At 51.1% G+C, this 17,038-nt stretch overlaps 1 protein-coding gene across 6 annotated transcripts in view; it reads left to right on the top strand.

Annotated features, from left to right (window-relative positions):
• TNS3 (tensin 3) overlaps window positions 1–17,038 on the top strand; it is a 222,342-nt gene that overhangs the window by 127,067 nt on the left and 78,237 nt on the right. For all 6 annotated transcript variants that reach the window (XM_070369418.1, XM_070369416.1, XM_070369413.1 and 3 more), the window contains 3 exons: window positions 8,678–8,807; window positions 9,146–9,211; window positions 10,155–10,259. In XM_070369418.1, coding sequence (XP_070225519.1) covers window positions 8,678–8,807; window positions 9,146–9,211; window positions 10,155–10,259 — 301 coding nt within the window. The remainder of the gene's footprint in view (window positions 1–8,677; window positions 8,808–9,145; window positions 9,212–10,154; window positions 10,260–17,038) is intronic.

Genomic DNA, 17,038 nt, shown 5'->3' with positions numbered 1-17,038 from the left:
GTGGGTGCAGCACAGGCCCGAGTGGGAGGAATGGCAAGAAGCCTGGCATGGTCCTCAGAGCACGTGGGCTGCACTCTGCTCAGAGGAGCTGGGGAGGAAGCCCTGGTGCCTCTCCACTGGGTCAGACACCTCATTCCTGTGAGCACCCTGCCTCTGCTGCCCACTTTCTAGTCTGGGTTTTAGGAAAGGGCAGGTCACACTCAGCGGCCCCTGCCGTCTGCTCTCCTTCTGCCCCAACCCCCCAGTGGCCATCTCCCTGGTGTTCGCATCATGTAGCTGCTTGCTCTTCATGGGGCCTCCTCTTCCCTCAGCTCCGCCTGCAGCCCCTCCTCTCTGGGTGGTCCTCGGCTCCTGGCAGGTCTACTGTCCTCTGGGCGGCTCCCCTTTCACAAGTGCTGCTCCTTCTGGCAGGAGCAACTGCTCTGAGGGGTCCAGGCTGCCTCTTACTTGCTTCTGTCTTGGGTCCAGCCCCCCTGGAATCCATTCTGTGCTTCCTAGGACCATCCCCCCCTGTTCCCCAGACCCCAAATGGGAGCTTCCTCTCAGCGTCTCCTTGCCCCACATCTCATCAATCATGCAGCTCCTTCACCCCAGTATGTCCTAAATCCCAGGACTGCTTGTGTCCCTGAGCCCTGCGCCTCACAGCATGACCCCATCCAAGTGACCCCATCCAAGCACAGTGCTCCACTGCCTGGGCCCACAGTGGGAAGAGAGGGTCCAGGCTCCTGTAGGTGGCCTAGGAGCCCCTTGGTTTACTGCTCCTCAATTGCTTAGCCCCAGAGATGCTGGATTATCGGTCTTGTTCTGCACACGGCCCCACGGCCCTTTTCTGCGGTCTTGCGGATGCCGCCCACTCGTCATCCAAATTGGACACATGGCTGTGCCTCCCTTAGGCCACATTTGATGATCTCTCATAGATGGATGCCGAGCCCTTGAGGTGGGTGGTTGACTTGTTCCAGCCTCTCTGGAGCCAGTCACTGTGCTTCTCAGGGGTGGCAGCTCACCCTGGCTGTGAGCCCAGAGTGCCGTTGTCTCCACCTTATTGCCTAGAGCCCGCCCCAAAGGTGGGAGTCCTTGGGCAAGTTCACACTCTAGCATGCCCTGAAGGCTGCTGCTTGTGTGAGGGCACAGCCTGGCTGGACGAGCCGTGAGTGATGCTGTAGGAAGCTGAGAGGTCTGGCATTCAGGTGTTCTGTTGCCTGGGGGCCTCTTGAGGGGAATGTTTCCTGCCCTGAAGGCACCCTTTCCATGAATTTTTGTTTCCATTGGCAATGGGGGCAAATAGGATCTCCCAGATCTCATCACAGGAAATGCATAACTTGATAAAACCAGCCCCTTCCTGCACCTCTGTCCATTCTTAACATGGAGTATTTTTAGATTGAATTATTATTTGATTTATACTTCCTGTGTTTACAGTTCATTTTTGTACACTCTGCACTTATTTTTTTGCAGCGTTATCAGACGGGGGAAGGGTGATACGGGTTACAGCTGGAAGTGGGTAATTTTCCATCCCACGGGGTAATTTTTCCTTGCTTCATTTGTAGAAATGATTACCCAGGAGGTTTAGTTTAGTTGTTGATCTCTATGAAGCCTCGCAGTGGCTCTAGCCTCTTATATTAGTTTCCTAGGGCTGTAATGACAAAGTCTCACAGACTGGGGGCTCAAACATCAGACATGATTCCCTCACAGTGCTGGAGGCTGAAAGGCAGAGATCAAGGTGTCAGCAGCGCTGATATCTCCGGAGGTCTCTATCCTTGGCGTGCGGATGGCTCTCTTCTCCCCAGGCCCTCACGTCATCTTCCCTCTCTACATGTGTCTGGGTCCTGGTCTCTTCTTAAAAGGACCCCAGTCAGATTGGACTAGGGCTCACCTGTATAACCTGACTACCCTCACCACCTTTAAGACTTCAACAGATGAATCTTGGGGTCACAGAGTTCAGCCCATAATATCTGTGTTCATTGAGTAAACCCATTCTAGAATAAACTGTCTAGTCAAAGATCTGTCTAGCCAGAGCTATGGTTTTTCCAGTGGTCATGTATGGATGTGAGAGTTGGACTATAAAGAAAGCTGAATGCCGAAGAATTGATGCTTTTGAACTGTGGTGTTGGAGAAGACTCTTGAGAGTCCCTTGGACTGCAAGGAGATCCAGCCTGTCAGTCCTGAATATTCATTGGAAGGACTGATGCTGAAGATGAAATTCCAATGCTTTGGCCACCTGATGCGAAGAACTGACTCATTTGAAAAAACCCTGATGCTGGGAAAGATTGAGGGCAGGAGGAGAAGGGGAGGACAGAGGATGAGATGGTTGGATGGCATCACTGACTTGATGGATGTGAGTTTGAGCAAGCTCCAGGAGTTGGTGATGGACAGGGAAGCCTGGTGTGCTGCAGGCTATGGATCTCAAAGAGTCAGACATGACTGAGTGACTGAATTGAACTGAACTGAACTGAATAAGGTTAATAGTGGAGTCAGGTATCATGGGTTATCCAGCACCCTTGGCTTTGACTTGTCACCAGTGTTCACTCATCCCCTCATTCATTCCCCATAGCGTATGTCCTGAACCAGGTAACATGGTGGTTGTGAACGTTGAGTGAGATACGCTGGTGATCACTCTCGTGCCAGGAGAATTTGGTGTGTTCACGTGTGCATAGAGGCAGGAGTTGAAGGCTCACAGGTGGGAGAGGTGATTACCATGTGTCTGAGGAGGAGAGACTCTCAAGGGGTGCTGACAGCACCGGCCAGCCTGGAGGATCAGCCGCAGGTATCCCCACACTCAGAACATAATCTCTGGGGGACACACTGCATTGTGTGATCTGTACACGCTGCTCCTCCAAATCCCAGGACTGTTGGTTCAACCTGAAAATGACCTCAGCGCTCAGCACACGGAAGTAGACGGTGGCAGAACATTCCATGGTGTTGGCTGAGCATCTGGGGAGCGGAGAGCCGTCTCCCCTCCTACTGTGCAGATCGGCTCTGGTTTCCCAAGTCTCTGAGGCAGGAGAAGTACACAGTCTCAGCCTAACTGTGGGAGACCTGCTCGTTTCAGTTTGTCCTGTCCTTCAATTGTAGTCAGTTACCACTTGATGTGTACCACTGAACATTCACGAGCCTGCCTTCAGTGGAGAAAGGAGGACATGGAGAGTATGTCAGGGCCTTTCTGTGTTAAAGTTCAAGTATGTAGGCATTTTCATTTCTCGTCAAGAATTTGGCAACCGTCATGAGTTGGACCAAATCCTGCATTGTAGAGAATGCTTTTATGGGTTTCCCACTCACAGCCGCAGAGGGTTCGGCCGGGCTGTCTGGCGTCTGCAGAGCCTGCCTCTGCTCCGGAAGGTGGAAGGGGAGCTCCCAGGGAAGGTGTCCCAAGGTGACTCCATGGTCACCATCCTTTGAGACAGCATGCTGTCTTTTGCTTTTTTTTCCCTTTGATTTTGGTAAATGTCAGCCCTGTGCGCAGATAAACCTGCCTCTTTCCTCATGAGGGATTGATTCTCTGTTGAGACAGGCAGCAAAGGTTATCAGAGAAGGCAATGGCAACCCACTTTAGTACTCTTGCCCGGAAAGTCCCATGGACGGAGGAGCCTGGTAGGCTGCAGTCCATGGGGTTGCGAAGAGTCGGACACAACTGAGCGACTTCACTTTCACTTTTCACTTTCATGCATTGGAGAAGGAAATGGCAACCCACTCCAGTGTTCTTGCCTGGAGAATCCCAGGGACGGGGGAGCCTGGTGGGCTGCCGTCTATGGGGTCACACAGAGTCAGACACGACTGAAGCGACTTAGCAGCAGCAGCAAAGGTTATAGGGGTCAAGTTTATAAGAAGTAAGGCCTTGTGATCTCTTTGGGTTGGGAACACTGTGGGGGAAAGTGGAGTGGACTCCATCTGTCATTCCTTTGACTTGCGGGCTGTTGAGGGGGCCATTACTGCTGAAGCCAGGGTGACACCTACCCATCGTCTGGCTTCACCTAAACATGGCCGGCCTGTTCCTACACACCCTCCCATTGCACACCTGACCTGCCCATCTTTGGGACGTGCTTGTACTGAGGTTTGGACACCGTCTCCTAAAGGGCAGAGCCTCAGGTATTCAGTAAACACACTTCTATTAAGTGGGAGGGCAGAGCGTTTGCGAGCACAGCCGTGTCGTTATGTAACCTCGCTAAGGAATTCGCGTGGGCCGCAGCCCCGTCAAGAACTGGCCTTGGTCCAGGGCCCCAGTGGGCTTGTAAACACTTTCCCATCCACATGCCTCGTCTTGCTGCCCCTGCTTGTGCAACCCCATGGCCACTTACATTTCGGCCTCGTGGTTGTGGGGCTCCGTTGCCTGGCTCCAGCAACCTGAGTTCTAAACAGAGGGGACCCTTCTCAAGGAGCTGTCATAAACAAACAACACGTTAGTTTATTGTTTCTTGTTAAGGGCACTTAAGTAAGAAGAGGGAAGATGAATGCATCCTCAGCCCCTCTGGATCTGCTCCTGTTGGGCGTCGTTATGGGCTGTCTGTTGTGCTATATCGCCCTGTGACTTGCTGTGCATGCATCCTTCTCCCTCTGCCGTGAGTCTCCTAGACCTGGGTCGGGCCCAGTCCGTTCTGTATCAGCCCAGTGGATCTGTGTATGAGTGCTCAGTTTCAGTTGCCTGACTCTTTGTGACCCTATGGATTGTAGCCCCCGCTATGGATCCTCTGTCCCTGGGATTCTCCAGGCAAGAATACTGGAGTGTATTGATGTGCCCTCCTTCAGAGGATCTCCCTCATCCAGGGATTGAACCCGTGTCTCCTCCATTGTAGGCAGATTCTTTACTGCTGAGCCACCAGGGAAGCCCTCAGTAGATCTACTTGTATTTTTTATTCACAGCTTTACTGCTGTCCTCCTAATGGTTTAGGGAGTAAGTTACAGTCTTGCCACCCTCTGAAATCATTTTCACCTCCAAGTGAAATCATGGTTAGTGTTGGCCCTGGATGATGTAGGTGCTGTGACTTAGGAAGACAGCCAGTAGCCTTGCTAAACCTTTGAGGGTGTGTGGTTGTGGCTCCTTGATGCCTGTGTAAACAGCCAGCAGGCCCACCAGCAAAGTGGAGAGAAATTATTTCAAGTGCAGATATTCTAAAATCTGAAGGCAGGGGATTGATGTGTTCTTAGAAACTCGCTGGGGAGACATAGGTAAATGAAACTGCTAACGCTGAAGGGATGAAGAGGGTATTACAACCTTCATCACTCTAATCTTTATAAAATGCTACCGATTCTTTGTACCTTAAAAGAAGCATTTGGGGCACTTCTGTCAAGCAAAATGCTGCTGATTCTTTCCATGGAGTGTTAAGAGCATGATTCTGGTCTCTTGTCACAGATACTATTAACATTTATTGGCTCGGATGATGAATCATTACTGACTCTGTGGGAGGTGCCAGGGGTGGGGCTCCACTGGGTGGAGGTGGGTCCATCTCCTCTCGGGTCGGAGCTGTAGGTCCCCATGCGAGGGAGATGCCTGTGGCTTTCTGCGCCTTCAGGAGATAGCTGGGCTCATTCCTGAGGTGGCCAGGAGGACTGGAGCGGGTGGCGAGTGCAGCCATGAGCAGTGGGAAGAGAATATGGTGAAACAGCGGGCAGGACTGCGGGGAGGGCTCAGGTCCCTGCCAGTGCCACTTGTCAGGAGTCCCTGGAAGCCCCTCAGGCAGGGCACGTGTGTGCAGAAGGCGGATGCTCTGTGGCAGTGGGATACTTTGCTCTTCCTTCCACCCTGAACCCTTGTCCTGTGAAAAACTAGTCTTTAGACACTAGAGTCATGCAGGGCCTGGGAAGGTGTCTGCGCACCAGGACGATTGAGAGCGGGCAGCCAGGGGGCAGGGAGGGGAGGGTGAACCCATCTGCTGTTCCTCCCCTGCTCCAGGGCATGTGATGACCTCTGCCTCCCCCCTCCTGGTGCCTGGAGTGGGGTGGGATTCGTGTCTGATGAGTCACCCTCTGTGTGTGTGTGTATATAGCTGCTGTGATGAGCGATGGTGACACCAGAGGAGGGGAGACCATGGAGCACCTTGGGTTCTGGGAAAGGTTGGGGCGGGCCTAGGGGCTTCTGGTAGGGATGAGCTGTGTACATCAGGAGCTGGCTGAAGGATGAACCCTTTAACTCAGAGCAGGAGAAAGGTTCCCCCAAAGGGAGCTGTGCGTGAGGGGCATCCTCCCCTGCCCTTAGGCTGTCTATGCTTCTTTACCCAGCACCTGTACTGCCTTGTGTCCACCAGGGGCTCTACCTGCCCACAGAACCTGGTGCCAAACTGGGGGAGGGGAGCTACTATGAGGCATGACCCTGTGGATTGGCCTGGGGCCACCTTCGTCAGGGGCTGTCAGCTTCTGGAGGGAGGCCTTGTTGTTATTTTACGGCCTTGGTTCCCCTTAGTATTGATAAAGACTTCAGAGTCAGACTGGCATGTGCCTGAAACTCTCTTGCCTTTTCTCCAAGTCTTCTTCCCCTTTCCCTCTCACTTCCAGGGTAGCAGTGGAGAAAGGCAAACAGAGAGGGTGGGTCCATCATCCAGCAGAGATAGGTGCATGGGGGCATGTCCTTTCCGTGGGGGTCTTGCTGCAGCATGTGTGGGATGGGGCCTTCTGCTCAGCAGTCGGTGTGAGCACAGCAGTGCTGTGCAGGGGCCTCGGAGGGGTGAGAACTCAAGCAGCATCTCGGGAAGGAGGGCTGGGGGCACAGCCTTTGGTTGGACTCTGCAGAGGAGCCAGAGACCCCAGATGAAATGAGAGAGGACTTGGCAACCGGAGATCCATTTGCTGTTGGAGAGTAAATGGAAGCTGTCACATTTCTGAAGAGTTCTTGTGGGCTGGTTCCATATGCCAGCCCTGGACAGGGGCCTGGAGGCCAGGCCTGAGTCTGGATTCCCACCAGGCGTGTGCACAGGCCGCCTGGCGCCTCCCGCATAGTGAATGCGGGGCTTGTGTTTGTCAACATGAATCGCTCCTCTGACGGTTTGTGTACATTTCTTCATTTATTTATCAGACTGTTTCCTTGTAGATAGCACAGAGGTAAACGCCTTTGGGGTTTGCCCTAAGGGGCCGAAGCTCCTTGGGTCTTTATTTTTTCTCTCGAGTGATGGTTCTCTGGTTACTGAAGGCCTGGTCCCATCACTTCATGGCAAATAGATGGGGAAACAGTGGAAACAGTGACAGCCTTTATTTTCTTGGACTTCAAAATCACTGTGGATGGTGACCACAGCCGTGAAATTAAAAGACACTTGCTCCTTGGAAGAAAAGCAGTGGCAAACCTAGACAGCATATTAAAAACCAGAGACAACAAAAGTTGCCAACAAAAGTTTGGATAGTCAAAGCTATGGTTTTTCTAGAAGTGATGTGTGGATATGAAAGTTGAACCATAAAGAAGGCTGAGCGCCGAAGAATTGATGCCTTTGAACTGTAGTGCTGGAGAAGACTCTTGAGAGTCCCTTAGATAGCAAGGAGGTCAAACCAGACAATCCTAAAGGAAATCAACCCTGAATATTCATTGGAAGGACTGATGCTGAAGCTGAAGCTCCAATACTTTGGCCACCTGATGCAAAGAGCCCACTCACTGGAAAAGACTGTGATGCTGGAAAAGATTGAAGGCAAGAGGAGAAGGGGAGGACAGAGGATGAGATGATTGGATGCCATCACTGATTCAATGGACATGAGTTTGAGCAAACTCCAGGAGATAGTGAAGGAGAGAGAAGCCTGGCGTGCTGCATTCCATGGGGTTGCAAAGTTAGACATGAGTGAGTGACCGAACATACACACAGAACAGTCACCTACAGCATCTCCCGAATCACTGGTCTGGACCATGCTTGCTGGGACTGCTTCTCATTGACCTGGCACAAGATATCTGAAGCCCATCTTTTTCTGACCTGAGTCTTTTGTGAGCATGGCTGCCTGTGAGATCCCTGCACCTCTAGCCTCCCTTCCTCCTGGGCATGCGCAATGCAGGGCGTGGCCTCCTCCACTCTGAGTGTCTGAGGGCAGAATCCAGCCTGCTTCTGGGCTTGAACCCCTGGGGACCCTGGAAAGGAGCCCCTGCCCTATTTAGGAGGGAGGAAGGGCCCTCTCTCCTGCAATACACCACTCTGCCGTGGCCTTCCTGCCCTCCTCATGGGCAGCCCTACCCCCAGACACCTCAGGCAGGGGGGCCCCCATGGAAAGGTGAGAGATGGTGCCAGGGCCCCTCCTCCACCCACCCTTCCCTGCCAAGTGCCCGGAAGGGGTGCTTTTACCCTGCTTATTGGCACCGTCACCCCAGAGGCCTGAGCTGCTCCCAGAGACCTAGGGCCTCGGAGCCATAGCCTGAATCCAAGTCACGTCCCTGATGATTCTGGAGACTGGTCTCAAACTGTCATTCAGGACGTCTTGACAGCCCAGCTGTGGAATTTACATTCCAAGGCCTTTTCCCTTTCCCTTCCTTCTCCCTTCTTGCCATCTCTCTCTCTCTCTCTGTTATAGCACACAACATAAGTATTGAGCCGAGTACAGGAAGTAATGACTGCCTGCTCCTTTCACGAGAGCAGAAAGGCTTTAAGGTAAATGTGGAGTGTCTAGATGAAATTAGGAAAAAGAGGCTGCACAGTTTCATTCTTCAGACGTCTTCCTGTGCACTCCCACAGGAGCCTTCCTCGCAGGTGGGGCTCCCTGGAAAACACACCCCTTTTCATCCCAGGTGAAGTGCTACCACAAGAAGTACCGCTCGGCCACCCGTGATGTCATTTTCCGCCTGCAGTTTCACACTGGGGCTGTTCAGGGCTACAGACTTGTGTTTGCGAAGGAGGATTTGGACAACGCGAGCAAAGGTGAGGTCCCTCCCTGGGTCCAGACTGAGTGTAGGGAGAATAGGCCCTTAGTGGGTGGCCCCCGCGAGCCTCGTGTGTTCCTTTCATTGTTCTCCACTATGCCCCCGCCTACGCTATAAACCAGCCTATTGACAAAATTATTACCAGTCTCACAAAAGACTGATGATTGTTCCAACAAAGAAAAAAATTCTAGAGAAGCAGTAAAAATGCTAACATTTTTCTCTGTCATTGGTGTGCTGTTGGAGATTTGGGAGTGGTATTGCCCTGGTAGGAATATAAGGACAAAATTCATTTGTTGTCTTGTCTCCAAATTTGTTGAAATAGGATTTCTTTTTTAGATGACCGTTTTCCTGATAATGGGAAGATTGAGTTAGTCTTCTCAGCCACTCCTGAGAAGATTCAAGGTGCGTAGACGCAGAGTGCTGGCAGGAGGGTGGAGGGGGCAGCAAGATGCGCACCTGGTTGGGTGATGTGTATGCTGGAGTCTCTGTAGAACCTCCCACCTTTGCACATAATTGGAAAGATTTATAATACATTAAAAATAGAATATTAGACAGTGGGAAGGTGTTAGCCTAGAGACAGTGAGGCCCAGCTAGGTCAAAAAGACCCCAGAGATGGTGTGACTTGCCCAAAGAAGAGCCCAGAACTTCAGGATTGGGACGATGACTTGATGCCCTGTTTACTTCTCCCCTCAAAAAGCAACCACATATTTTTTAAAAAGGACTAGAAATATAGTAGAAAGACTGCAACTATTTGTGTGCAAAATAGACTCCTTTCTTCTAAAAATACATTGAAAGAGAAAGCAGTCTCTTTATTGTGAAGACAAATGGCTCATTTCCATCACTGAGATTCATATTTGTGAAAGTTTTAATTCAGTTTTTAATAGCTGTGGAAAAGAAGTACCCTATTTCTGTGTCCAGTGCCATAGATTGAGGCATGAATAGTTAAATGCAAGGCTGTGGGGTAAAAATCTTCCTGGAAGCCTCAGAGAGCAAGAGCCCAAACCCACCCCTCCCATCCACCAGCCCTGAGGCTGCTCCTCAGGGTTCTGCTGGGTCCTTGAGCTGCAGAGCCATCCAGGTGATCCCCTTGTGCAGAAACCATCCAGAGCACAGAGCCTCCCACCTGGAAGACAGAGGACCAGTGTTCACCTTTCCTTCCTGCCAAGTGGTTTGCACTGTTGTTCAGTTCCAGCTCAGATTACTAGCAGGCTTGTGGGAGAGGGTGTGGGTCTGGACTCTGGGCTGGCACTCAGATCCAGAGGCTCCTCTCTGCATTGCTGGCAGGTGCCGGCTTGACTGGGACTAACACCCTTTGTCCACCCCTGTCCCTTCCACCACCCTGCAGGATGTGAACATTTGCAGAATGACCACAGAGTGATTGTGGACTTCAACACAGCAGACCCACTAATCCGCTGGGACTCCTACGAGAACCTGAGTGCAGACGGTGAAGGTGAGTCTTGTTACCTTGCTATCAGTTCCTGGAGAGTAGAACCCAGAACAAGCAGCCTGTTCACCTTTAGATAGAAAATCTCCTTGCAGCCTGCTTGGAGGCTGTCAAGAGTCCACACCACTGTGAGTCTGATGGCACTTGTGAGAATCAGGCTTGGTGAATTGTGTTGAGATGGTCAGTTAGTGAACTTGTCATCTAGAAGCTTCCTCACCTGAAGCTATATGTCTGTCTCTCCCTTGCCCTCCCGATTGTGGAAGGGGAATGCCTGGTATCTGAGCACTGGCAGCCTTCCTACTACTGGGGAGCCCCATGAGCAATAGGTATGTGGGTTCTGTTTCTGTTTGCTCATTACACTGGTGTCCAGGTTGTATGGCTGCGTCATTTAGTCTCTGTTGTGTGAGTCTGTCTCTCCGAAACATATTCTCTGTTGGCCACGGGATCTGCAGTTTGAGTCACAAGTATCATGAAAGAGAAAAGGAATGAAGGGTGGCACCTGCCAGGTTTATAGAAAGAAGCCTCTGGAGGTCAGTTTCAAAGAGGAGGGATGAGACTTCTTCCAGGCGCTTGAGAACACTGGCCTTTCATCTTTTTCAAGCACCAAACTGTGAACAGACCTGATTTGGGAGAGACAGTGAAAACAATTTTGTCCAATTAGTTCCGTCCAGACATTAAATAGCCAAAAGCAAGTGTCATGGTGGTAACTCCATGTGTGCCCATCTTTGTGCATCGCTGGGATTGCAGGAACAGGCCGGGGATGTCTGTGGTCTACTCGGTGTCAGGGCGGGCACGAGGCTCCTCAGCCTGTCCACTTGGAGAGTCTGGGGCCATGTCAGTATTTCTGTGATGCAGAGCATCCTGCTGTCTAGAGGTGAAGCCCTCATCACTCCTGTACTTCAGGCATGGTTTCTAAGTGCTGTGTGTCAAGCCTCTGTCCACACCTTGAAGCGTCATTCCCATGCCCAGTTCATTCACCACACTGCGTTCCATCTGAGGGTCCCAGTTGCTTTTGATGTTTCTTTTAGACCTTGCAAATCTACTTTTTTTTTTTTCAAAGTTGAGGTATAGCTGATTTACAATATTATACAAGTTACAGATATACAACATCATGATTCACAATATTTAAAGATTATACTCCATTTATAGTTATGATAGAATATTGGCCATTTTCCCTATGCTGTACAATATATCCTCATGGCACATTTATTTTATACGTAATAGTGTGTACCTCTTAATTTCCTACCCCTATCTGACCCCTCGTCAGTTACACTTGCTCCCAGTGGAGCTCACGGGGGCTTCTGAGTTCTCACTGTTGTAGGTGCTGCGTGGATGGCCCCTGCTGCCAAGGCCCTGCAGACTCTTGCACAGCCACCTTCCACAAAGCATGCAGTTCCCCTCACGTGGAATCATTACCCTTCCTGAGGTTCCCTCCATCTCCCAACTCTCCAGGCTCCTCTGTGGGGTTGACCTGCATTGGTGAACTCATTCCTCATTCCCAGTGCCCTTAGCTCTCACTTGGAGCCTCAGTTCCTGGCTTGGGTTCCTGGAGGAGGGCACCACTGGCCCCCAACTCCTGCGAAGGTGGGGGCGTTGGCTGGCAGGAAGCAGTCTCAGCCATGCTTCCATCAGGGCAGAACTCTCCGGGGTTAAGGAAGGTTTGGCAGCGTATGGTTTTGGCTAGAAAATGATGTCTTTTGGCCCTCCTTTCTATGTGCACTTCCATTTCTAGTTTCTACTGGTTAAAACACACACACACACACACACATACTGACCTAAACTGTGTTTATCTCTGCTGTCCTGGAGTGGACCATCTGCAGTGACCTTCAGTCAAGGACCTTGACCCCGTGTTATGTCCGAGCAAAGTGTGTCTCTTCCACCAGCCATGAACTTGTTCATGTGTGGACACTTGATTCCAAATGTCCTGTCTTCATCATGGAGACTCAGTTCTCTGCTCCCAGCTCTGTGGCCCGGAGGGGATCTGGGGCTCCCACTGCCTCATCAGTATTTCACAGGACTCTCACTGTCTCAAGGAGAGAAATGGAGGGTGGGGGTGGACAGTGGGGCAGCCTACCGGAGCCTCTCACGTGCTATTTTATATGATCCACATAAGATCCTGTGACCCATTTTAGAGATAAAGGGGGCAGTACCCAAGAGAAATCAAGAGCTGGACTTTGGTGAGGGGTCCTGGTAGCCTTCTGGGGCTGTGCACTGTTGGTGGTCACAGGTGAAGTTGAGTGAGTTGCCGTGTGTTTGAGATCATGCAGGATGGAGACTGTGGAAGTGGGACACAAGTCTGGGCCTGTTTGACCCCCCTGCTATTTGGTGCAAACCTCATCCTTCCAGCTGAAGACCCGCTGGTCCCTGGACCAGAGTGAGGCCTGCAGCACAGCCCATGGTTGGGCATGAAGCCTTGCTGTGCCCCTCCTCTCCTCTATTCCTGGCTTTAACCAACGAGTGCGTTTCTGGCCACAGGGAAAGCTCGTGGATCCAGGGTTGCATAGACAGGGGCCGCTGTCCCCCAGGTTAGGGCTCTGATACTTCAGGTCACTGCCCAATAAACATTGGCCAATCAGACTTGGCCTCCAGGCAACCACAGTTGCCCCAGAGCTCCATGGGGGTGCTGCAGAAAGGGGGCCTCTGATTTCTTATCACTTTTACAATAAGACCCAGTCCTGTTACTGTCCCATGCAGGACGCTCTACTGAGCCACCGGCAGTCGGGCTGCTGGTGAGGACAAGTTGGGTCTGGAAGAACTGGCCACAGGTGTGTGCAGTTACAAGTTCTGGATCAAGCTGTGGTATTTAGATGTTGCCATTTGGTGGTACTAGTGGTAAAGAACCCACCTGCCAATGCAGGAGACACAAGAGATGTGAATTCGAACCTTGGGTCGGGAAGATCCCCTGGAGGAGGACATGGCAACCCACTCCAATATTCTTGCCTGGAGAATTCCATGGAAAGAGGAGACTGGTGGGCTACAGTCCATAGAGTCAGAAAGAGTCAGACACGAATGAAGTGACTTAGCATGCATGCATACTTTGAAAATGTATTTGAAAGTATTTCTCCCCAGAAATTGTTGTCAGGTGTTGAGATTTGGAAAAGCAAAGCATACCTTGGTGACTTATCCAAAAGGGGGTCCACTGGAATCCGGCAGATCAGACCTTAGGTCCTGGTTCTGCTCTCTGTCCAAGGCCAAGCTCCTCCCTGGCAGAATGGGAATGCTGCTAGCTGAGCTTCCAGAATGTAGTGGCTGCATCATCAGTGTCTGGCCAGTGTAGCCACTCACTGAATGCTTCCACTCTCTGTACCCAGACTGAGAAAAATTGCTTTAGATCCTGCATACTGCAAAACTTTGCTTCACATTGTTTGCTTTGATGGTTCAGAGCAGAGTAACTGCTTTAATACAGCCCAGCTGTCAAATGCCGATGGCACCTTGCTCAGATCTCAGGAAGCACCCTCCTGTCCTCTCTTGATTTTAAGCCTCCAGCTCCCTGGCCTTGTAGGTCCCCTTCCAGGTGTGAACCCGTGACCTGGAGTTAATCCTGTTTTGATAAGGGATTTCGGGCAGTGATTGGGATGGAGAGCAATAGCTTCATCTAATCTGAAATATGGTAAAGTGTCTGCTTACAATGCTGGATACCCAGGTTCAATCCCTGGGTTGGGAAGATCCCCTGGAGAAGGAAATGGCAACCCACTCCAGTACTCTTGCCTGGAAAATCCCATGGACGGAGGAGCCTTGGTAGGCTACAGTCCTTGGGGTCGCAAAGAGTCTAACACGACTTCACTTTCACTTTCAATCTGAAATACAAGAGTCTCACCTTTTGTGCTGGGAACCATAAAGTCCTTCGGGTGTTAACTTTTTGAAGTGGATTGGATCCTGTCAGAAGAGCGAGTGTGATGTTGGAGCCTGTTAATGAGTCATAACTGGCCCTGAACTGCCATCTCAGTGGTGTCAGAGAAACTGACTTGAAATTCATGTCATCTGGACGAGTTTGCATGAATTAGCCCGTGTCAGCCTCCCAGTGAAAGGTTGCAGCTGCAAGCCGTGACCTACTTGCAGTTTATTTCCTCCTCTTGGGGACCCCTAGCCTTCCTACCTGAGAGGGTGGAGAAGGGAATGGCAACCCACTCACTCCAGTATTCTTGCCTGGAGAATTCCATGGGCAGAGGAGCCTAGTGAGCTACAGTTCATGGGGTTGCAAGGACTTGGACATGACTGAACGACTAATACACACACACAGCCTGCCATGGATGGCTGGAGGCCTTAAGTAGCATTATCCCAGGACAGCTAGTGAACAGAAGCACTGAGAGTTGGCTTGATTTCACTGGGGTCCTTAGCTCCCAACCTGCCCACATCCCTCGAGCTGTGGAACCCACCCTGGGAGTGAGCATGTCCTGTGCTTGGGGTAGGGGTATGAAAGGCAGGTGGCTGTGGACATGCCCTCAGCTTCAGCCAAGGGCATGTTTATCCGGCTCTCACTTTCCTCCTGTCCTTTATGACCAGTGTCGGCATTGCTTCTGCCCTTTGATGCTGCACCTGCTTTAGCAGTGGCTCCCTGGGCGGCCTGCCCGTGCCCTGCATCCTGGCTCTGGAGTGCACATCTCTGGACTCCGTCACTGGCGTTCTGCCTTGGGGACCAGCACCTGAGTTCTGCCTGCCAGTGGGTTTTCCGAAAGATGAAACTAAAAGTGGACCTGACCCCCTGGTCTCCCTAAGACCCCAAGTCACACAACTTCTACACGAGTGTGAGCTCAGAGAGTGTGTAAATATGGCATGGCAAAGAGTTTGTTCCTGTTCCCTTCTTTGAAAGGTCTCACAGACTCACTTTTACCGAATTGCATCTCAGTCGTGCCCCCCGCCTCCCCCGGCTTGCTCCTCCACCTCCCTCCCAGCCTGGACACTTGCACATTGGCTGCATGGATGAAGCTCAGACCAAACCTGGTGAACTTCCTTCTATGCCTTCCATGTGAAGAACTTTCTCAATAGCAGGCAGGGTTGCAGTATTCCCTGCAGAGCCTGCAGGTGCCTTTCTGCCAAGTTAGGGCTCCAACGCTTTGGCGACATCACCAATTCAGGAAAGATTACAAACTTCATATTAACAACCAGAACCAAAAGCCTGAGGAGGAGAGGCCCGGGATGCACATACTCGTGGGTACCCACCTCTGCAACACACGCACGCATCTCGCTCCTCCTTCCACCTCTTGCCTGATGTGGTTTCACTATCACCCTGCCTCCCATCTCTTCAGACTCAACAAATGTAGGGTGGGGAGGGGAGGTTTCAAATCCCATGTTTGTGACTTTATCACACACTACCTTTGGAAAATGCTGCAAACCGGAGAGAAAAGTTCCCCATGAATTAAAGGAAAAGGGAGGTGTTTTGTAAAAGGGGGCAACTGGGGACATTCTTTATTTTGTCTCTTTAGAGACAGTTATCATGTGCCTATTCTTTATTAAAAAAAGGTGGGGTCTCTATCATTTACTGTGATGCTCTCTTGGCAACTGTGAATTGTGGCAGTGAGGGGGTGTTCTGGGGTCAGACTTTATGTCCTGTAGCTCTGGGAATCCAAACAGGCACCTCAGGAGGAGCTGGAGGGAAAGCATGGTCTTCTAGAGGGAAAGGAGATTTGGATGGAGGTGAAGACGGCTTGCTGTGGGGTGAGGACAGAGGTACCTCTCCCAGCCTCATGGTGGGCTGCTGCTCCTCCACGGTCCTGGGGCTGGGTCTGGCCAGGCAACTGTTACCACTTTCTAAGTAAAGAACATTTCTGTCAGCTCCAAATGAAACCCCCTGGCAGTCACTCCCCAGCCCTCCCTCTCCCAGCCCCAGGAGACCACCCATCTTCCTTCTCTGTGAATTCCCCTCATCTGGACATTTCATGCAAGAACCCTGCAGTCTGTGGCTTTTTACAACAGGCGTCTTTCACGCTGCATGATGATTTGAGGGTTCATTCAGTTTTGGTACATCACTCCTTTTTTTTATGGCCGAATAATGTTCCAGAGTGTGACTAGACCTCAGTGTGCTGATCCATTCATCAGCAGGTGAGCATTTGGGTTTTTTCCACCTTTTTTCTTCTTGTACAATGAACCTTCTTGTACACGTTTTGGCCTTAGGCTGTTCTTTTATTGCCCATCTTTTCTACTACTTTGTGAAATTTCCGCTTCTTTTAGTCCTAGTTGGTTTTCCTTTTCTGGTTATTTCTTCTGTCTTTATGGGTCTCACGCTGGAATCACAGTGAACCTTCTGAGGGTCTCCTGTCCCACTTTGCCAGCTACTCCCAGGAATATTCAGGAAACCCATCCAGTCTTTTCTGTGTTAGCTATGTAATCTCATGCACAAAATTCCATCTCAGTACAGTGGAAAGTTCTGAAGCCTGTCAAAACACTGAGCTGCAGAACTGCCTTTTGGCCACACATCAGCAGAGCCTCACAAGACCACGTTGTTTCAGGAGAAGTTGACAGGAACAGCCTGAATGGGCTCTATGTGATTGAAACCCACAGGTAGGGGCGGAGGGAATATGACGGTGTTTGGGCGCGAGTATTAGAGGCTGGCAACAGCATGACTGCCAAGATCTGAAGGCCTCGATGGTGCCAGTTGCTGTGCATTCATGAAGGCTGTCGCAGCTCCTTTGTGAAGCCGCTGCCAACATGAGGAAAACCCACCCTGCACCCCACAGAGTGGGAAAATGAGCCTCATGAAAGGCCAGCCTCCTTTTGACACACAACTGGTCGTGCAGGTTCTTTGTGTTAGAAATGGAGAAAAGAGACCACTGGCCAGTGTACAGATT

The sequence above is a fragment of the Bos mutus genome, chromosome 4 (genome assembly GCF_027580195.1).
Source record: "Bos mutus isolate GX-2022 chromosome 4, NWIPB_WYAK_1.1, whole genome shotgun sequence".
Lineage (NCBI taxonomy): Eukaryota > Metazoa > Chordata > Mammalia > Artiodactyla > Bovidae > Bos > Bos mutus.
This window is presented reverse-complemented; position numbering and strand designations above follow the sequence as displayed.